At 37.7% G+C, this 23,872-nt stretch overlaps 1 protein-coding gene across 4 annotated transcripts in view; it reads right to left on the bottom strand.

The window, feature by feature from the left end:
• TIAM2 (TIAM Rac1 associated GEF 2) overlaps positions 1-23,872 on the bottom strand; it is a 129,299-nt gene that overhangs the window by 51,309 nt on the left and 54,118 nt on the right. For all 4 annotated transcript variants that reach the window (XM_053461272.1, XM_053461269.1, XM_053461271.1 and 1 more), the window contains exons 2-8: positions 19,542-19,614; positions 16,671-17,858; positions 15,186-15,621; positions 9,748-9,920; positions 8,860-9,084; positions 3,235-3,420; positions 684-830 (exon numbers count right to left, since the gene is read on the bottom strand). In XM_053461272.1, the coding sequence (XP_053317247.1) occupies positions 684-830; positions 3,235-3,420; positions 8,860-9,084; positions 9,748-9,920; positions 15,186-15,621; positions 16,671-17,852 (2,349 nt within the window). In that variant the 5' untranslated portion in view covers positions 17,853-17,858; positions 19,542-19,614. The remainder of the gene's footprint in view (positions 1-683; positions 831-3,234; positions 3,421-8,859; positions 9,085-9,747; positions 9,921-15,185; positions 15,622-16,670; positions 17,859-19,541; positions 19,615-23,872) is intronic.

The raw sequence follows: 23,872 nt of genomic DNA, 5'->3' as shown, positions 1-23,872 counted from the left end.
CTCCCCGAGATCCGCTGCCGCTGTCCTCCCTCCCCGAGATACGCTGCCGCTGTCCTCCCTCCCCGCGATACGCTGCCGCTGTCCTCCCTCCCCGCGATACGCTGTCGCCCTCTGCCCCCCCCCTCCTCGACTTACCGGAGCAGACTCCCGGGTGTCTTGCGGGGCCGGCGAGGGACATCTACGCAATACGCGTATGCAACTTCCGGTACCGGAAGTTGCATGCGCGTATTGCGTAAATGTCTCCCGCCGGCCCCGCAAGACACCCGCGAGTCTGCTCCGGTAAGTCGGGGGTGGGCAGAGGTAAAACGCTTAGATAACCTCCCGTGCCGGCACCCCCCCCCCCGTGGGAAGTGCTGGCAGGGGAGGCTGTCTGAGCGTATCGGGGAGTAGGATACGGGTCCCCTGCACCGCTGCGGGGGATCTGTATCTTAACCCCGCTGCCTGCCCGGCGCCCGGGACTGCATGTCCCGGGCGTTGGGCGCTAGAGCCCGAATATAGGCCGCACCCCCACTTTAAAAACTTAAAGTGGGGGAAAAAAGTGCGGCCTATATTCGAGCCAATACGGTATATATAGGAATATATGAGAACATATTGACAAAGTATAAGAGATACAAATCATTACCTCAAAGACGCACGCTAATATGTATGAGTAATTAACAAAAAATACAGTCTTCTTACAGTACCTGAGTTATTGAAGGTCGTTTTTCTTTCCCCCTCCTAGCAAGAGTGTCCAGTCCTTTGAGTGAAGAAAACAGACCCTTCTTAATGTGCACTTTTTGCGAAAGAGAAAATGTCCTCTTTCTTAGTGCAGATTCATCCCTTGAGCAAATCTAATTTAAAAAAAGAAGATATTGTTGTAAACTCACCATTAATATGACAGAATAAAGCAAGCCAGGTGCCAAAAATCATGAAAAAAAACAGAGGCCAATGGAAATATAATGCTTTCCACTGTGATCGGTGTACTGTAGAACTATAGCAGGTCCTCCACGCAACACAAATATAAGGAAACAGCTGGCAATCACAATCTTTACTTATATGCTTTATCTCGTGAGGCGTTTGAAGGATACAAGAAGGAAACTAAACATCTTACATATGTTTTACATACAAGTTTAAGTTATTATGTTGTATGTTTTTTTACTTGTATTATTGCACTTCACAAAGTACTGCTCTTGTGGCATGACTTACATATGTAGATTACTAGAAATGGTTCTGGCGGCCAAATGTACTTTATAGATAATCCCCACCGGGCTTTGACCACCTTTAATTAGCTTTTCACTACTAAGACTTAAGGTTTAACATGTGGACCTCTAAGAGTGGAGGTTTGCACAACAGCTCAGTTTAACGCTATTACTTCACTAGGCATTACAAATGGTAAGGTGTTCCTATAAAAAGGCCTGAATTTGCATTGTATAATGCGTAGTAAAATTGGTGAGAAGCCACCTTCGTGTGAATTGTGTAACGTTTAACACATATCAGAAAAGTAACTCTAAAGTAATTTGAAAATGTATATAAAAATGTATATAAATATACAAAAGTTTGGTTTCTGTGCAATGACAGCAAATTAGTCATTTTCTAAAGATCAATAATCAAAACACCCTACGATAAAATGAATGAAGGAGGCCACAGGCATCATAAAGGCCTCAAAACTGAAAAAGGCCTTAATGATGCCTGTGGCCTCCTTCATTCATTTTATCGTTGGGTGTTTTGATTATTGATCTTTAGAAAATGACTAATTTGCTGTCATTGCACAGAAACCAAACGCTAGCTGAAATAAACAGGAATTAAACAATGTGGTGTTTGAAGGATTGTTATGACTTTTTGTGTACCACGATATAAATAGTTCGTGGAAAATGGAAATTGTTTTTTCAAATGGAGGGAAAAAAAATATATTTTAAAAGACATCCACCATTAGTTTTGTCTAATTCTACATGTTGAAATATTATTTACTAAATGAGGCAGTTCATTATACTCTGTGAATGAAGTGACACATGTGACTCAGTTTGTGGGGAATATTTCCACACGTCCTCATTAAATCTTTATTGGCTGCTTTGCAAAATAGCATTTTGCTGCGGTAACCCTACACATGAAGTCATTGGATGGACACTGGGGAGGCTGCATGTTGAGATGCCAGAAACACATATTTTTAAAGGACGAGGTGTTGCCTTAGGAGCACTTAGCAAAACTATATTAATTTCTCAAAACTAATTTTAGCTAGTACTATTTTAATCAGTGTAAATGTACTGACATAGTTGGTTTAAAGATTAAGGCTCATTGGGCCTCGAGGAAGATAAGAACTTGGTAAAATTGGTGGTGACATTGGCATAACTAGGAACTTCCTAATAACTTCCTGTCTTGAACTCCTCCTCTTTATTCTATTCCTCTACAAAGGCTGCCTCAACCAAGACTGAACTGGGGATTAAAAGTAGTCTTGGCACTTTAAGGCCAACGTCCGTTTACTAAAATGTGTGTGGCTGTCAGCTGGAGACACGAAGCTGCATACTACACTCTAACTCTTTTTGCGGCAGACATCCTCATGTATACACCTAGACGCTTCACTACCGGATTTTGCCACACGATCGTCAGTAAAGGTAGAAGGCAGGTTGCCTCAACAACAATCAGAAACTTTATAATAAGAAAGCAAACCTAGTGTGGGGGGCAACCATACAGATCCTAAGACTGAAAGTTCGGATGGTTGTGCCTCGGGATTCTTGAGGAATAAATCTGGCCCTAGCTAAAGGGTTTCATGATTTCAAATGACCCTTATAAATAATGAATATAACACACAAACCGGAACTTCAACACACTACTGTTTATAAAACATAGTGTGGGTTATGTATAAAAGTGTTGCAGAAAATCAGAGCTGCACTGTGTATTAACTAGTTTGCGGCAAACATTTCTGGATTTTGTGTGACACATACTAAAAAGTAGGTTTGTGACTGAAAATGTGCATTGCTATGCCATACAATGTGGGGAAATCTATGTATACATGCTGTATATGTCAGCAATAACAAATGAACCACTACATCCATATAGCATCTGCAGAGGTATGTACATGGTGGGTGGTTCGGTTTATACATAATATGATATGTATACTGCAAGCATGATCATAGGTATTGCGGGATCCTGATCCCTTTATACATAACCCCCATTAAATCCTATGTTTGTGTGCATCAGCATATATTTAAAGGTAAATACATTGTCCAACATTTGATAAACAGTTTAACGATAACTTACCAGTGCATGAAAAGAGGAAACTGAGAATATTCCAAGTCTACCCAGAGCAAGTTTTGATGGACGGCCAGCTGCTGCTAGAAGACTCTTTGGGTTTGGTAGTTCACCTCCTTGTAGACTGGCCAAATAACAACGCATTCGGAAAAGGTCCATGTTAAACTTCTCCAGATTCTGCTCCCACTGTTGGATCTGGTTTTAAAATAAAATGGTTCCAGTAGGTAAGCATTTGGAGGTTCAAAAACATCTATTGTAAGTTTCACCATATGTGAAAAAATAAAATCACATGGTATGCTTGCAATGGTACAATGTGCAGTACCATTCATACAATATTTAGAATGCATTGCCATAAAGGTCCCTGTTGGTGTAATGGTCCAAAAAAAAAACCCAAAAGAATGCTAAAATCAGATAATTAAAAGAAAAATAATTTCCTAACTTCATTCAGCCCAAAATAGTTTCAGAATTTACATAGGTCTCTTTTACATTGTGACAAGCATTTTCATTTAATTAGTAGCAGTATATGTGGGTATACATGATGTGGGATAGTAAGGCATGTCACATAAGTCACATATAAAACCTTGCTTACAAAACTGTGTCTATTTCTGGTGTCCTTACCATTAGTAAAAAGGGAAAAATGTAGGCACGAGAGTAGGAAATATTTTTTAGCAGAGAGTTGGTAAGACATTTCCTAGTAGAACACATAGGCGACTTCAAAAATGTCTGGGAATAGCACAGAGCTATTAAGAAACAGGAAAGTTATCTTTATTACACAGAATGGATACAAAATATTGTCAGTATCGCTCTTATCTGCCACAAAAATAAGAAATAATCTAATAAGTATCATAGTGAAGCTCCAAATTGGCAAGAAGTCTTTCAGACCTTCAACATGGTTGCTCCAAAGGGGTTCTCTGAGAGCAGCTGATGTCAAGCCAAAGCATTTACATACAAACTCCACAAGTTATAACATCACAAGCTGGACAAAATACATCCTTTTTAGATACCATTAACAGCTTGTGTTTCCAAGTAGGAACCAGGAACACCAGCAAAGAACTAGCTGGTTAATCCAATGATCAATGAAGTGGCATTCATTGCAAACTGCTGCAAAATGAATCTGCTGACTCCGGATAGCAGCTAATCGGTTTCACCCTTGCTTGCATTTAGTATATTTAGAGTAATGTCATTAGCACTAAATTTCAAGAAGTGACTGTCCTTAAGAATTTATATAAAAGCAATGTCTGAAGCTAATCAACACTATTTAGTCTGTGCCAGATGTTCCTCAGGGCAGTTTCTTATAGGTCCAATAATCCTTTAATCTGTGATAAATCTTAGCATGTGTTTAGCCCTATTTTGCCTACAAACTAACAAAGACATCACCATTTTGGCATTTGTGCCTATTCACGGATAACTGTTTAACGTCCTATTAGGCTTATTATAAACCTCATAGGACCTTGTGAAATGTCAAATTAAAACATTTTTAAGCCAAGCTTCGTAATAAAACCTCAGATACCCTTGCATAAGTAGCCAGGAACAAGACACATGGAGCTTACAGCCAGACATCTAGCAGAAGGAGTACTTAAACATCTTGTGATAAATTTCTCATTTGTTGTCCATCTGGCATATGTATTTGTTATCCATAACGTAGATAGTTGTATTAATTTTAAAATAAATGGTACAAGCCACCTTGGTATAACAATTGCCAAAATATACACCCATATAATAATTTACTACAGATTTTTTTAAGGTATATGCTCCGTTACATGCATTAACCATTAATCAGGCCAGTTTAATTTAAATAACCAAACACATTCTTCCAGTTACGTGTCCTATCCATACAGTAGATGTATTCCTGGAAAATGCAAACTAAGTAAATATACCATGTATGGGGGGGGCACTGGAAATATCTATGTAAGAAGAAAAACATAGCAGTGATATAATACAGGTCATGCATATGTCCATTTCTGGAGATTTAACTAGTTTATAAGAATTCCAGAGAAAAGGCTTGTGTGGTTTGTACTGGAAAATTTGAAAAGTCACAGAAAGCATTACATTAAGACTTGGGTTAAATCTGGGACAGAAATGGGTAATTATGTTAAAGCATGTCACCAGGAATACAGGTGACATGGTTATTAAATCTGTATTCATTTTGTATCTCAATTACTTGAGATACAAAAAAGCCTTCAAACACCAAAGTGTGATTTCAAGTTAATTTGTCTGAACACCACCTAGGAGCAGACATACATCTTAAAGCCTACAGCCGGTTTGTTCTGTTCTTCCACAGCCGAGCTTGACTCCCTGATACTGAGCAATGGACCTTCAGTATCATTTCCATTATTAAAAATGAAATCTAGTAGGTTATCTTGAATAATCAAGATACGTCCTCCCATTAATTTGATTGGGAGCACTTTCTTACCACTGATTGGCTGCCTGAAGTAGACCAAGGAGAAGACGAGGAGCTGCAGCCTAAGACCTTCAGCTTCTACTTAATATGTTATTTTATTTTCATTGTTTTACCTTTTTTAATGAATGCATATGAAAGACATCATAAAATACTTGAATATGAGTTCTTCTTTAAGCTCTCCTGGCTTTGAATATGTTTTTAAAGGGTGTTACAACTTCTGAAAAGAATTCCTGGTTTTAGCAAATTATTATGATTTGTAACCTGAGTTTTTCTTTAACTTTCTTACAATAAATTCTTACACATACTTTTTGTATAGCTAATGTTTCACACTGCCTACTTTTTTTCCCTGACTATTGTGTGGTATGTTTGGTGTCACCACGGAACAAGTCTCTTAAAGTATTTCTCAGTTCAGTCATGGCCCATTTTTTATTTATATTACTAAAGTCAACTTATATTGTAATGAAAACCACCATAGCTTCATAGGTTTCTTTTTAAATCATTCAGTTCAAAGCTTTTGAAATTAAGAATCGCATAACTTATTTTCTGCCAAATTCCTTCGTGAAAGACAAACACTGGTGTACAGATCAAAGGGCTATGGAGACTATAATTGGCTAATAATGGAGTCATTGTAAAGAGACACTGAGCTGGTGCTCCTTAAGGATTTTAAAGTGTAATGCCTTCTTCTCAACATAGGATTCTTAAACTCAGTAGAATATATTGGATAACGGACAGCAGAAAATGATATGGATTTATATTTTTGGTTTTTCTTCTCACTGTTCTGTACAATTACTATTATCATAATTACAATGATTTTATATAGTGTGCCAAAAGACTACTTAGTACTATTACAGTGACAATACAAAGTCGACAATTACATTAACATTATACTAAATGGACCATCACGTTAAGGAGTTAGGAACCTTTGGTACTAGGAGAAGCTTACAGTTTGGAGACAAAAACTTTCATTAGGTACCTCTTCTTTTCTCAATATTTCAGTTTCCTTTACAATGTAATTATCCTTCTGAATATTCAGCCATAATATGTCATAAACCTTCCCATCATTACGTATCACATTTTTTCCTGTTTTTATTTCATCCCCATATCATTATCCTCCTCAATCCCCCCCTGCCCTATATCATTATTCTTCCCAATTCTCTACACCCTGCAATTATTTTTCCCACGCTGCCTTGTCTTGGCAGCGATTTTGCAGAGCTGCTTCCCTGTTCTACACAGTTCGCCAACGCGAAAAGCTGTTTTACTCATTGGAATTATTAATTTTACACTTAACTGCGTTCTCCAAGAGGAAGGTCAAATTATAGAGAGGACATACAATTGTTCATGTCACAAAGACATTTAACGTTCTCCGTGATTTGCATATGTAAGGACTTGGGCTTAACATCAATAACAACACCAGGTGACAAGAAATATTCAAATTATTGGGTGGGTGTAATTTTCTTGTCCTACTTAAGTAATGGACTGGTCAACTGCTTTATCCCACTACCTTTGCTCTGTGAGCTTAACCAGTCAAATATGACAGGCTGAACAAAGATTTTCATTCTTAGTGTAATTTGAACCTAAAGATTTAATAATATAGAGTGTTATCTGTGCCAGCATCACAAGGTATATCAGCAGACCCCGGGTAGGCTTCCTTAAGCTCTAAGTGTATTTACCTTTGGCCGGTCTCTCTGCAGTTGGCTTCTTCATTGGATTAAAAGGCTCTGCGCACCTTTAAGACACAGAGCAGCATAAGGACTGCTCCCTTGCAGACTAATTGGCCTAGTCAGCTTTTGTGGCAGGATGTGTCACTGGGCATGGCTTGCCTTGCGTGGTGGTGGGACTTGCCCCGTATGGCATTAAATTAGTAGGGGAAGTGGGCAGGAAAGTGGGCAGTGTATGGGTGTTTCCAAACAGCGCTCTACTGCCTGGAGAAAGGTAACCATGTGGAAACAGCGCTTTACCCAGAGATTCCAGGTCAAACCTGGAGAGATCCCAAGAATGTATATCAGGAGTGACGCCTAGATCTGGCAGTTCCTACGTTCAAGAAAGAACAATCAATATTTAATTGCGTACAAACAGGAAAAAGGTGGAAAAGGGAATTTTGATAGGCACTTACACACATAATGGGCCAGATACAATGCCAGAGTATCACAAGCCACTAAATAGCAATTTTATTGACTGCAATGTTACCAAATGAGAAACAGTGGTTAATAATTATAAGCAAATATATTTGTTTTTTCTTTCTTTTTTGGATTTTCCAATTTGCCTTTTATAAAACCGTTATGTGTGAAAAGCCTGACACTGTTGTCTCATAGACAGTGGAACGTGACAGGATTGGCAAAAGGAATAATCAGTTACTTTATTGGGCTCTCATTATTCATCTATAATTAAGGCTAGCTTATTTTTTTGAAACCGACAATTTATTTTGTTAAGTAAGTACTCTGACACATGAACGTCTAATGAACAGGTACAACAATGGCCTCGTTAGCATTTCTTAATCTTCTCTATTCATCTAAATGATGCACAAATTAAATACTCTATCAGGAATACTAAATTGCTCATGCCAAAAGAATGATGTCACATTCTACAACCATCATTATTTACCTACATGTTATCAATTTCATAGATCAAGAAGCAAGCCAGAACCTTGTCTACTCCCAACAAGAATTTTTATAAATGACCAAGTCTGATGCTTTAAAATATTAACCAGATGGTAACCAGATGGTTTTAATGCAATCCTAAGGATAACTGGGAAAGCTGCATTTAAGCATATACAAGAATTTGTTCCCAGTAACTATATATATATATATATATATATATATATATATATATATATACACATATAAAACAAATAAAAAAAACCCACTGTAAACGATTGTTATAAACATGGAATTTTATAGAAAATAGTAGATATAGTAGATTCAGGCCATCTAGCCTGCCTGTTTTTTCTTAATCAATTTTTTGTCTCTTGTTTCAGGATAACCCTATGTCTATCCCATGTATGTTTAAGTTCCCTCACTGCATTCGGCCCTACCACTTCTGTTGGGGGGCTGTTTCACTTACCTACCACTCTCTCAAAAAAGTATTTTTTAATACCCTCTTGCCCAGTTCCTACCAACCTGAGACTAAAGTAAAAACCTAAAAAATAATTTTTGGAAAGCGTTTTCTGGACCAGCCTTGGGATCAAGGAAGAATCCGTTCAAAATAAGTGACGAAGAAACGTGAAAACACTGTACCTGATTTTCTATAGCTTTCCTGTTCTTCGGGTCACTGACTATGGAGAGTTGCAATTCTGCCATCTTTTTCATTTTGCTATCCATGTCAATCTTCTGGATAAGGCTTCTGGTCTGACTTTTCAACAGCTTAACCGTATCTTCCTTTCCGTGCTTCTTAGCAAAGAGGGAGGCACAAGCAGAGTGGACTGCGGTCACCCAGTTCTCTAGGTCAGTCTGACTTGTGGCCTGAAACAGAAGCAAAGCGGCAATAAGGGCTTGGCATGTAAGACACAAGACCTTGCACAGCCACAACTACAAAGACTACAAGAGTTTTAATTAATATGATCAACAAAACAATGCCGCCTTTATACTGTAAAAGGTCCATCAATAATAGGCTAAGTTCACTGTACAGAAATCATCTCAAAGTTCCAATCTCATCACCAATTCTCCTTTTGATAAACATTTGGAGCATCTGACTATAACTTAATGTATATATATATATATATATATATATATATATATATATATATAATGTGTATATATATATATATATATATATATATATACCGTATATAATACACGGTATGAATTCTTATCTAAGTTGGGATAAGCAAATTCATGATACTGTATAAATCAAATACAGCAGGAATTTGCAATTTGAAGAGTTGACATGAAACAATTAAAGACTGACTCTAGTGGGCATCTCCTGAAAACAATGTTGGCCCTGTATTAAGAGACTTCTTGAGATTCCCCTCGCTGATAGAACTATGCATAGCGCTGTGCCAACTCAACCTCTTTTTGAAAAGCAAAGTCTTTTCAATCCATAGCAAAGTCCGGGAGTGGAAAACTCAAACTCTACTACTAATAACAAACATTATACAAGTGCACGTTTAAAAGGACCATGCCAACCTGAAATAGGTAAACATCTCCAAAGGAATTGCTGAGACAGAAAACATTTTCCTTCTTCGGATGCTCAGGGACAGACTGAACTATGCTGTCTTCAGCAAGCAGGGCATATCTAGGTGAAGTGCTCTGCTCGGCGGAATTTCCTTCATAGGTCTCGTAAAACATCAGCGTGCAACCTATACAGAAAAGAAAACGACAGGTTTGGAGACTTCTGAAATGAACATAAGACATAGCACACATTCCTAATTCACCTCTTCCATTAGAATAGAAAGGTGTTTTAAATAGAAAAATGAATGTAAGGTCTTTAGTATAATCTTCTGAATCAGATATTTGTACTATAACATTTAATGCTCAAGTAGTACAGGCAGAGACCGGTGTACTTAATCATACAGAATGTTGTGGTGCAGTCTCTAAAATATTAAACGTGAAAAATAAATACACATGACTACCTTGTTTACCATAATTACAGTTACTTCCTCTGTGAGTATAAGTCTCCGCTGCCTTTCTTAAAGTTTTATTTTTTTATTGGCGACCGTCCGTGCAGGATGCAGCGCTGTATCCCCTTTGGGTCCGGATCCAGCAGTAACGTACCTGTCGTGGAATAACCTGGGGCATGTGAGACAGACTATAGGAGCTGTCACTTATTCCACAATACACAGGTCTGGTGAGCTAAAGAGAGGGAGGCCTGAACACGGCGTGTTTTAAACATTCTTTTTTATTAACCTTAAAAATAATATTGTTTTACTGGCAGGAAATTAATGGACAATACACCTATTTTATGGCCCTCTTTATTATGTGTCGTTAATTAACCTTTAAATGACACAGACTGTTTTTACAAGTGCTGTTCCACCTATTCTGCTAAATTTAACTAAATGCAGCCTTAGAAATATTATTACTAGTATGCCCCAAAAATAATTCATTAAAGGAGTATTATGTTGTGTCGTTCATAATTTTTGCCAGGAACATTTAATTGTCATGTGACAAAAAAAAGAAAGACATGGTAGGTTCTTCACAGGGAAGCTGAAAGGCAAGAATAAAATGTCAGATCTCCTGAAGTTTAGTTGCTTAACATACTAGAGAGGGCAATCAATGTTTTTGTACTGCCTGGCATCTCAGTAATTGCCTTCGTGTGTTGGCAGAAACAATTCTCCCAGATTGAACATGCAGCCGATTGCCAGTTTTGAGTTCCGTGGTACGGCGCATGGGAAAAGTATATGGTATAGCGTCATAAAACTTTATAGCAGTAATATCATTGTTGTAGTATGGATCCTATTTATGTATAAAGGAGGGGAATAGCATGAAAGAAGGCATAAGCAAAAATAACTAAATAACTTTGCATGCAACAGTGGAAGCTGACGCTTAAAGATGCATAGAGCATCGCATTTAAATATCAAATAGTAGTAATTAGTTATCTTCACGGGGATCAGCAGCTGCCCCTCTTACAAAAGCTTTTCTGAATGATTCTGCTGAGACCTCAATGCTGGGCTGTCTTGAAGGAGCCGTAATTATCATCCACGTGTAAGGGCTAAGAACATCAAAGCTAGATAAAAGGTCCTGTTTCTTGCTTGTGGCGATATCTGCAAGTGTCACTCCTTTCATTTCTCACGGGAATATGATCCAGAAAAAATAAAATGTTCCCATCTTTTAATTTTTGTAAAAAAAAACTAAAAAAATAATAATGGATTGCTTGTATGCGCAAAACAACTGCCTGCGCACCAGAGTGCCCATGTGCCTGTGACACCGGCAGGCAATTTATTTCTTAGGAAGCATATGGATATCATGTGTAAACACTGCATAATAACATGAAATAAAAAATAACACTGCAGCAAAAAACTAGCTGCGTTTTTGGTTAGTAAATTTGTGGAATACGTTGCCGAACATAATGGTTAGGCATCTGCCTATAAAAAGACCCTCACTTTCAAGTTTACAGCAATTAAAATAAATTAAGGAATCTTGACTCTAACAAGGCCCGATTTTCCATTCCTGTGCCTCAAACTCATATAAATGTGTTGATTTTTTTTTGTTTAAGCAACAAGCAATTGTCTCTTTTCTAAGTTTTCTAAGTAAGACTGCATCTGTTGATCATATGATCAGCTGCCTGACCTCACTTGGATCACTCGATCACATGATGCTATTTGCTTCCCAAGTTAAGAATGAAATATCAATAGCAGATATTCAGGAGGGAACACATACCCGAAATCATTTACTAGGAGTCAGCATAAGAATTTCAGGACAGATCTTTGCAGTGTTTATTGTACTTTTTACCTTCTAATAATTTTCACTAGCGCAAGGTTTGAAGCTAACCCTAACTATATAAGAGAAACAGGAAAAAAGATGACTAAAATCAGATTCATACGTTATTTCAGATGAAATTATCCATTATCAATTCAATTATCTATTAACCCCTTAACGACAATCCCCGTACATGTACGGGGTTGCCGTGCAACGGGTTAACGACAATGCCCGTACATGTACGGGCTGCCGTTAAATAGCTGCATCGCCGCGATCGCGGCGTTTTCGCCGCGATCGGCGGCTTTGCAGCATCCACGGAAGCCTCACAAGTGAGGCTGACCGTGGATCCGGGGAGGGCAGCCCTCGGCAGCCCTCCCCGGAAGAAAAATGGCCGCCGCCGCACCGATCATCAATGATCGCGGCGGCGCCCGGCTAAAGCTGCTTAGGAAGCGATCGGAATCGCTTCCTAAGCATAAACTGTGTTACTGACATGCCTCGATATCGAGGCATGTCAGCAACACTACCCCCCGACCCCCGATCGCCTTGTGATTGCTCCGAGGAGCAACCACAAGTGCCATCCTGTGAATGACGTTGCCGTCATTCACAGGATGGCATTAACAATAGATATGAGTTCACAGAGGGTCAATCCAGACCCTCTTGAGAACTCTCGAGCTCCTCCTGCAGGTTGAATGCAGGTACTGCATCCAACCATGCAAGGTCAATGGAGCCCAGCTCACTAACGAGAGTGACTAGTAAAAAAAAAAAAAAAAAAAAAAAAAAAAAAATTAAAAAAAAAATTAAAAAAATGTCAAAAATATGGTAACATGTAAAAATACCCATTGTCACCAAAAAAAAAAAAAAAAGTTTTTAATAAGCAAGTCCTAAAATTTTTTATCTTTACAAAAATTCCATTATGGAAAGAGTTAAAATATTGGCATTACAAATGCCCATAGGGTGTCTAGTATTAAAAAATATATGATTTGATGGGGTAAATTGAATTGGCCGGGTTCAAAGATGTCCCAAATATGGGACATGGGGCAGATGTCTAAATGGCAAAAAAATACACACCTCACAAAGGCGGCCTTTTACCTCCCAAATAACCCAACAAACCCATGCATGGGGGGTATCGCTGCGCTCAGGAGATGTTACTGAACACATATTGGGGTGTTGTGTGACACGGACATACACCAGGAGCGATAAATTTATACCTGAAGTACAACATGTGTGAAAAAAATACAAAAAGAATTACTACCATAAAGTTTCACAAAGGGTAGTGGTAAAATTAGTGCATTGAAAGGGTTAAAATACCAGCATTTCAAATACCTTGGGGTGTCTAGTTTTTAAAAATATATGATTTGATGGGGTAAATTGCATTGGCCGGCTTCAAAGATACCCGAAATGGCACATGGGGGGAAGAATTACCAGATTTGGAAAAAAAGTTTTTGAAATGGCAAAACGCTACCTGTACTTATTGCCCCATAACGTGCAGAAAAAAGCAAAAAAACATAAAAACATTGGGTATTTCTAAACTCAGGACAAATAGTAGAATCTATTTAGTAGGTTTTTTCATTAGTTTTTGCAGATGAGTAAAAGTTTTCCGTTTAAAAAGTGAGAAAAAGTAATTTTTTAACAAAAAATCCCCATATTTTATCATTTTTTTTATAGTAAATTAGATGATATGATAAAATGAATGGTATCTAAAGAAAGCCCTGTTTGTCCTGAAAAAAACAATATATAATATGTGTGGGAGCATGAAATGAGAGAGAAGAAAATCACAGCTAAACAGTAACACTGAAAAACGTTAAAAGAGCCATTGTCCCACAATATACTACGAGTAAAAACCCCTATTGTCCTTAAGGGGTTAAACATATTAACCCCTTAAGGACAATAGGTGGTCCCTAAACCCATTAAAAACAATGCATTTTGAGCCTGTACATGTACAGGCTTTGTCATTAAGGGGTTAAGTGCCACTTTTTATATTTATATTTCCTAAGTTTTCATAGCAACTTGTTTTCATTATTATACTAGTGGCTAGATCCCTTTCTTTTTTGTTTTTCTGGTTGTTTCTGCATCACAATTAAATACTTTTTCAAGTTATGAATGTATTCAACAGGTTCGTCACCTGAACAAATTAATGATTTCTCTCAGTTTACTGATCTTTAGTATTGGAGTCTCTCTAGAACAGGTTCCACAGTTTCTGCAAACACCTGTCCAGTATCAACAGATGGGGTAAATTCTGTTTAAAGCACTGAGAACACAAAGAGGCTTGATGAAGCTTGCTGGAAGCTTCAGGCTAGATCCCTATTGAAACTTACTTAATGAATGTTTGGTGATCAAGCTACCGCCGTGACACTAATGGTTTTGCACCACACCCTCAAAGCCATTTCTATAGATTGTTTTTCATGAAATTGTTAATGCTGTAAAAAAACTTATTCTAGCTCAAAATGGTTTGCAGGTGAAGCAAACAGTGGGCTCTGATTGGATCAAGTCTTTGGTTGCAATGGGGAGTATGACCAATTTTCTAGCTTTCTAACCTAACTGGTATGTCCAAATGAAAAACTGTAATTTACCTATGTTTATAGCCAAAATACATAAGTGTTACAGAGCCGATGCAATGCCTTGTCTTATATTTCAGACCTCTAAAATGGGCATGTTATACACATGGGCATCCTTGTTTAGGGGGCTTGGCATGGTAGAATGAGACGTAACATTGCCTGGGATACCATATCCTTCCCATAACAATGGTTGGGCATCAGCAGAATGAGGCAGAGTATGGCAGGGTATTTTGCCATGCTCATAAAAACAACTCTTTATGTAGCTGCCTACTGCAGTTTATAGTAAATAAAATCCACACTGTTTTGTTGTGTTTGTTGAACAATTAAATAACCGTCGAGCTTTAAATCACTACCATTGTCTAATGATAGACCATTTATGTAATGGTAAATTTAATCCAAGGTCCTTAGTATACCACTCAAAGGATCCAACAGAGGTAGCTAGAGGACAGGAGCAACACTGATCATGGGCAGGTACTGCAGGGCCTCTCTAAATGCTTACGCCTGCCTAAAGATTGTCATGCCCTGCAGATGCCCATTGTTATACATCGACAATGCTTTTGTGAATATGAACAAGGTTCAGAAAAAAACTTGGTATATCTTGGTAAAAACCCTGTTGTGAATAAAAGGACAATGCTATAAAATGTGCTGCTTTACCTTTAAGAGTTACCCAATATTGCTTCCATTTTCTGCGATTCACTAGTTCCAGCTTTTTCTCCTTTTGAAGTGTGATTAGAGGTTTGAAAAAAAGCCACCCTGCTTTGCGGACTACTCCTTGTTCCTTCTCAAAGAGCAGATCAAGCTGTTCCAAAGAGCTGAGGGAGTCGTTGCTTGATTCCTCTGTTCCTGTAGAGGTAGCTGATTCCTCAACATTGGTCCTCTCCAATTCCAGCTCCCTCATGAAATTTTCATAAATGTTTTGTCTTAAAGCATCACTACTGGTTACGTTGGGATGTTCATTCCTCTGTGGTAACAGTGGACCAGAACCTGAAGACCACACTGAGCCAGAAAGATGTGGAGGGGAGCTGGTATCTGCAGTGAATCCATCAATGCCACTGTCAAAACATTCAGTGGCATCCTTACATTTTGGCTCCTGTTGAGTAAATAGAGATGAATATAAAAGTCATGTTTAGAGATTATAATTGGCAATGGATTAATAATAGTTTAGTAACCCATGTGTATACCATCATGGTTATTTCTAACCATAAATCTGAAGTTATTCCTAACATCTCTCACTGATTGTTAAATTGCAAAATAATTGATCAGATAAAGTTGCCTCTGCCACATACAGCTATAGGTAATTGTAATTACTTTATGCTAAAAGCTGTAGTTCCCCTTTAAGTAAAATAGATCACTCAATATAAGCCGAGTATCCTATATGATAGAAACCACTACAGTCTTCAGGAGCAGTTTATTTTTACACGTGGATATGTAAATTGTTGTACTTCACTCAACCACAGACCTAAAGTAGAATTGTATTTTCTCTCATGTTTAAATCAATATTTTGGGTGAATTGCAATGTATAGTCCCGGAGCTGGTTATAGCTCTTTGAATGAATGGCCGTGTTATATATGTGTGTTCATTGTGTAGTGAAACTGAAGGGATGGTTGGTGAAGCTTTACTTGTTTTTAAAGGTCTAATCTCTACAAGTGGATTATAGGTGCATGAAAACAAAACAAATTTATGTTACTACAGCTACAGCTTTCTATACATATCTAACCTGAATTAAACTGCACACAGAATGATGACGTGATATCAAAAATGAGTACACAACTGTAAAATCAGAAAATATCAGGACAGGAAATTGATTATATAATGCTGCGACATAGATGTGCACAAAATATCTTCAAAAAGCTCATTAATGAAATTACTTTAAGACTTTGAAATAAAATATTACCTTATGTATAGAGTATATATTGCATGGAGACTCTGAGTATTTGATGACCTTTATACAGTACTGATTCTGTTTAGTATGCCAAATATTCGCTATCAATTTTATAGATTAATTGCTGAACTTGTAATGGCACAGTTGGGCACACTAAGCATTTCATTCTTAGAGCTATCTAAACTACAATTCTCCTTCCTTTAAATAACTTGGTATGTATTATTCAACATATACATGATACAAAGTAAACCACCTACTTGCAGCTTTCTTTTCTTTCTTGAAAGACTTCCTGTCCAGTCACTGATACGTCTCATTCTACTTTTAAGTGTGTCTTTCTTGGAGGAATCATCAGCTAATGGCCTTGATTTTCTGCATGGGAGTGTGTAAGAAGAATACTGCATGGGTACTCTGTGCTCTACTCTTGATGGGACATCAATGTCAGAAGCAAAAGAAACTCTATTGCATAGGCTATGGTGTGCGCCTAGGTACTCATCAGACAATCGGCCTGGAGGCATGCCAGCTTCTAAATCAGAATGATTGTAGAGCTCACGGAGGGATGTCAAAGATGACCGCTGGTTGAAAAGTTGACTGTCGTCATGGGGAATCAAGCCACCATGAATGCTTGAGTCTAGGGTACTCCTGGTCACATAAGAGCCATCCATGTCATTGAGATCCCTAGTGTTTCCCCATGGACAGTCATACCATGAAGAATCAGAACTGAGTGAACTTCCTTTGCTAGATCTAAGACCACAGTCATTAGCTGTCAGTCCATGACTTGCTGTGTAATCCAGGCCTGAGTTCCTCTGAGGGTCATGTTGGCTTATTTCCTTAGATTCCAATGCAGGTGAGTACCTCAGTAATTGGACGGGTCCATCACATTCCTCAGAGGGGAGACTATTGCCACTGTTGTGGAATTCAACTCTTAGACAGCCATCTAGTTTCCCCAAAGTTTTGATGAGTACTTTAGGACTCTTCCTTTCTTCAGCCTTCAGTGCTGATGCCATACTCTCATGTATATCGTAGCAGTTTAAAATGTGTCCATTACAACCCATGAAGTCTACTGCATCAACTCCAACGTAATGGTACCCATTGTCAGGTAAATATGTGTTATTGTTACCCTGGCAACATCCTCCAGATACAGTTGATCTGAGCTTGGGGTGAGTGCTAGTTTTGGGGCCCTTAAGTGCAATATCACCATGCCTTGAGGAATATGGTTGGTTGCTCTTGCACTGGGAAAGACAGTTTCTTGCCAGTGTCCGTGATTTATAGCTTGTACTGGTATTACTTCGTTCCCAACCAGGAGAAGTCCAAGCCATTTCTTCTTTTGTGTGAATGCTATGGATTTTCAGAGAGCAGGTTTTCTGTTTGACATCAGATGCAGAACTGCTATTTGGACTCCGTGTTCCCTGAAGACTGTACTGGCTTTCTGAGTTCCCCATTTCTCTCTAAGATGAGAAACCATCACATTATGTTAATTCCATCACCCACATTAGTAATATATTAAGAACAGGAAGCAGATGTTTTCCTTTACCATTAAATATGTATCTTGAGAAATCACCATTAGCATAATTTGGAGAACAATTTAAACTTTTTGTGGCTCTCCTTGCCAATCCATAGGGGGATTTAGCAGAATCACTCCATTTGAATTTGCCTGTTTTCAGCTTCAAGCAGCCAAACGGGGGTGGAAAAATGGGACTACGAAGAAGGAGTTGCCCTGCAGCTTCTCCTAAAGTGACTTTATTATTTTTATTACAGGCTGAATGATGCATATTAAGATTACAAAGTACTTTAATATGCATTCTTTGTGAATGAAGCTGTATGGAAATGTCCCTTAACTTTTCTAAATGCAGAACAACATGTGTTCTTTTCATTAATGACCCCCTTAATAGCTACATATGGCAAACATTAGAACTGATGCAAGTGTACAAGATAACAGATGATGGTTCTAAAGGATCCAACAAAATGTAGCATATACACTAGATGTATTTTGCATGGGGTTTACAAAAAAAAGGAAAAACAATGAAAACATTTTCTGTATGATAAGTGTACTAAGAACATACAAGACACTGGGACTCTTTTTGTGTAATGAACAACCTTATGTTTGCCATTGGATCCTTCATGGGTGAAAAATGAAAGCCACAGAATAGCAGCAGAGTCATTTAAATCATTGTTGCTTTGTATAGAGCAATCACTTATCCCCAGGTTAACCAGTCGTTGAAATAATGTTCTGGATGGATTAACATAAACGCAGCTAGCAGATGTTCCTAATTACACAACTCTACTAAATAAATTAGCTGCCCCTCTGTCAATGCAACACATTCAACTCAATGTACTTAATCTACTTGTGTTGAAAGGATGGAAAAAGTCTCTACAGTTAAAGAGATTATATTTTAAAGCAATATGCAGTAATGCATAAACATTGTCTTGTAATATATGAAAGTAGAACAAAGGACAAAAACGTACAATAAAACGTTGATGGTTATTTACCAGAATGTATTTTAGTTTATAGGCCAGCTGTGTACAACCCCATACCCCTGTTTTAGCAGAAACGTCTGAATTACACACATAATTCTTCGCCTGTTTGTGACCCTCAAGAACAGAAGTGCACCCCTATTATAGGCCACAAATTCAAAATTACCACTATATACCCTGTATACCGATTTAAATAAATACATATCTTTGCCTAAAAAATTATAACCCAAATAAGCAATCATTTGATTCAGAAGTTATTATTTTTTATTGATTATAGAGTGCCATCATATTCCACGGATCTGCACAATTCTCAATTTACTGCAAGAGTGGTAGATAAATGGAACCGTCTCCCATCAAAACTTGTAGGGGCACACAGTGAGGGGACTTAAATATGCATGGGGCAGATGTACGGCTATCCTTAATATAAGACAAGACTGATTAAGGTTTGAGTCTTTACAGCAAATATGGACGGACTAGGTGGACCGTCAAATTCTGTTTCTGTGTTTCTATAACAGTACACTTCCGTTTCTGGTTATTCTGCTATGTTCCTAGTCTTATAATACAGAAAATACAATATTTGAAACAGTCAAAGCAAATGTCTATACAATACACGACTACTGATATACATCTGTGACTTGCGTTTCTCTCCGGCATACCTGTTAAACAAAGGAAATCGTCACAGTCTGTACGTGTTCCATTTCATTTCTTCAGGTACTTCTCTTGAAAGCACTGTGCAAAATAAACATAACAGTGATTAAATGGTATCTATGTCCTTGTATACCTACAATTGTTGTATCAAAGCTGATTGTTATCTAAGTTTCATTCCTACGTCCGGAATGTTTCCAGACAAAGAATCTTACTGTTTTCTGTATAGCACACCGTTAATTTACTTTTTTTCCGTAATTAATAGTCAATTTCATTTCATTCATCTAGAAGTTTTCATTAATGAGACATAAAGCAACTCAGAATAAAAAGAGATAAAAAATGCATTACATTTGACAATTTATTTATAAGGTATTTATTTTGAACATATTCTTGTCATTTTAATTTTCAGACAATATAATACTTAGTCTGCAAGATATAATTTCAACGATGACTGCCTATAGAAGGGATTTTTACGATCATGGATCTCCATCTGCTGGAGTACTCTACCTTCCATATGGTGGTATATTCAATAAATAGAGAGTTACAGTGTAAAAAAATCATCTGCCAATACATATATAATGGAGGAGGAATACAGAATAAACTCATCAGGGTAAATTTCCACGGTGGCACAAAGACTGGAGGAAGTCAAAGACAGAGGCCTGTTTGTTGACTATAGGCCTCATTGGTACTAGGGTAAAATACCAACTAAAAAACAACATATGTCTACCATGTATGTAAATAAATATTATGTTGTGATCGATCGGGAGCATTTTTGAGCTAAAATACTTTGGCTGTGGAGTTCATGAGGTCTTTTCGTGGCTCAATGAAAACTAGGTTATAGAAAGGAAATCTAATCGCTACATCATTTTCAATTTAGCTCACACCATAAAGGAAATGTATATCCTGTTTGTAGAAAAGCAAGGAAGTGGGTGGGAATCACAATTTCACAAGGTTGTAGATTCTAAATATGTAAAAAAAAAGTATCAATATCACACATATCACTAGAATAATATAGTGAGGGAGCATATCAAGCTAAGGAAAAGCGACAGGAAGTCAACGAACATAAAACTCCAACGGACAGTCATAAACGTTTCCGAGATTGAAATCAAGGCAACTGTGTCTTAGGTGAAATAATGCATTATTATTCCAGCTATTTTTACCACTTTTTTCTCAAGAAGATGTACTCTCCCACCCATTTAATATATATTATGAAATCCCCAGGTGCCTTCAGAGATCTTTAGTGATTCAGGAGATCTCTGTCATGGAAAACAATGCTTTATGGGGCTCTGTCTCCACTCTCCTTCAAACTGAACAGTGTTACATGGAGAAATCCTGCTACTCTCCTAGTAGCTTACACCTAATTTCAGCAAGACACAAGCCTACCCATATCTACTCATGTATGAACATGTCCTCCCAATACATTCTTGCTTACTCACTAGTTTAGTAGGCTACAATAGCTTTTTAAAGGTGCAGTGTCACAGACTACTAACATTTACTGTACTTTCCAGTATGTTAAGCAAGAAACCCCAATCATTCCAGTCATTCTTGTCTTTCCTTTAAAGGTTTGATCACAAAAAAAAATAACTTTTAAGAAACAGTTTGGTTCTAAGGCAATTATCACATGATAATGTGATTTCCATTGAACAATCCCAAGGATGGTGTTTCTAACGATGGTGTTACAAATGGGTTGGCAGAACAAGTGGAACAGCACCTTTGAACTAAATGCATCCTTTATAGCTTCACCTTTGATTCCTACACTTCACGGTGAGTTGTAGGTGATTTTCAATAAAATAAAGGGTATATCATTTTATGATACATAATTAACTCAATAAGATATATTAGCAAAACTCACATATAACAGGTTTCTGAATAGATCTATTTTTCTTTTACCTGAGCAACCAGTGGCTGAGGCTAAAGTAACGGCCGTCTCCTCGTATATAACATTTAATCAATACATTGCTGTCTTTTTAATCAGTTGCACTGAATGAAGAAAGTTGTATGTTGCAAATATAATCATTCCCTGTTTAAAACGGAGACAGGCTTAGGCAGATGACGTAAACTTTCCCATGACTGCATGTTGTTTTGATCCAATCTGTGTACAAAGTATTCCAGAAAAAATAATTTGCATGTACGTGTTGCCCAAAAAGAGGTAGAAAGAGACTTTTTTTTGTGGCAGTAAACAGCAGTCTCAAGTGCATGCAGCCAATTATAGACTCTTACACAGAATCGGATAAATGGTTTAATTTTAAATACTAGATGAACTAATAATGTTAAAACATAAGCTTTATCGAGCTCTAAAAGACTGATGGGATGCCTGAGAGGCAATCATTCCTAGCTAACCCGAGGAGCTGACTTTAACCAAGGACGCTGTCTCTGCTACAATTACACAAGGAGCTCAAAGTATAGACTGTGTATTTGTGTGATGGTTGTTTACTGTTTTTTTGGTGGCATCATACTGATGTGTAATATAGTACGATGCAGAATATATGCAGCAAGTGAACACTATTCATTTATCATTTACCATTTTCTATGCTCACACACGGAATTTCTAGCATATCAGTAAAAATCAAGAATTAAAGTGCTATACAAGTGCTCTCATCAACCTGTAATATTCCAGTAATTTATGTACGTCAGGGCAAAAATATGAGTTGAGTGCACGTGCACGGCTGTCACAGATTGAAATCACCAGCTGCCGTTCCTCTTCATCTGCTTACGTGACAGCTACTGCCATGTTGCGCACCTAATCTTTTGGCAGTCGTGGCACCTCTAATATCTTGGCAAGCAAATAAGGAGCAGCAGGAGGAGGAAATTACAAGCAATGGAAAGGAAAGAAAGGAAATGACCTAAACTGATATTTGCACAGTACCATTTGGTCCAGCCCTCACCGCATGTAAATGTATCACCAAGTAGAATAAAAAGGGGAATTTGTCTACTCGTAAGTCGTATAAATAGCATAAAGAAATCACACCTGATCGACACTGAATTATCAAGTGTGCACAGACAAAAACAGTGTAAATGAATGCTTGTGGGCACATAAACATTCTGTTACCAGGGCAATGCTGTCAGCTTTTACCTTGTACCTAATTTAAAAAATACTAATAAGAAAGAATGGTATTGCATAATATTACCCTTGTAAAAAGCTTGAAAGGAAACAGTCCTATTTTTCCGTGTGTTCTGTTTAATATGATTAACAAGGTTTTCTTTTTATCATTAGTACATAACATAGTACATTAACAATATGACTATATGATAAAAAAGATAACGCAAAACAGCATCAAACCAGAAGTGGTGGCTTCAAAGTTGGCCAACTTTCAGGACAAGTTCTAAGAGGAGAAAAAATATTTCTATTTCACGTAACATATTCCACACACATATATATATATACATAAAGACTGCAAGTAAATATTCACATATCAGAAAGCTATTAAGGTTTGCAATTTACAAGCCCTGTGACTTTTGGCTAGGATAATGTTTATATGGTGGTCATCTGTGCAGAAAATGGAAATTTACTGCTTACAGCTAAACTAAAATTCTAACACAGTTATTTCCTGTCTGAAAGGCCAATTTGTTAATTGTGGGCAGTATGTAGCTATAGATTTTAGAATTTTTAATCTATGAAATTACATTTGTTCAGGCTGGGTGAAACATTTTACTCCTGCACTCTGTCCTCACTAGAACTTCACAAACGTACACAGGACCTTCTATCCTTGAATGCTGGAAGCACTTAAGCTATGTAAGTACTTTCATATGCATTGTTTAGAGTTGGAGGAAAAAAAGAAGAAAATATACTTCCTACTCCCTTTGCGTCCCAATGATTTTGTGCCACCCGAAGCATCCAATCTGTGGCAGGAAATCTCTTACAAGTATTCCCCTACCCAAGATCCTCATGACATGAAAGCCTCTTGTAGATCGAAACGTGCAACCAATTGTGTCACACTTGATGCAACATAATTGCTTACATATTATGCCACAAATGGCTTTAACCGTCCTAACGCAAGCAAAATATATAGTGTGTATTTGAAAAGAAAATTCCCTTCGCATATGGCATTGCTGGCGTCAGTTCAGGCTAGTGGCCCCCATTATTGTCAGCAGTCTGACTCAGAAAGGTAACACAAAACTGTAGCAAACACTGGAAATACTGACTGTAAATCACAATAGGAAAACAGGAGATAAGGGACACCCTTTACGTGTTTTTTTGCTGCTGTTCTGCTTCAAGTAGCAAACACCTAGTTAGCCAAATTCTAGGTACCATACTGACAGAAACGTGTCACAAGTTAATTGTGGTGCAATTTCCCTTTAATGGATATTTTTGTACCGAAAGGTAATGCGAAACCAGTCCGCC

This window comes from Spea bombifrons, chromosome 3, assembly GCF_027358695.1.
Source record: "Spea bombifrons isolate aSpeBom1 chromosome 3, aSpeBom1.2.pri, whole genome shotgun sequence".
In the NCBI taxonomy this organism is placed as follows: Eukaryota; Metazoa; Chordata; class Amphibia; order Anura; family Pelobatidae; genus Spea; species Spea bombifrons.
This window is presented reverse-complemented; position numbering and strand designations above follow the sequence as displayed.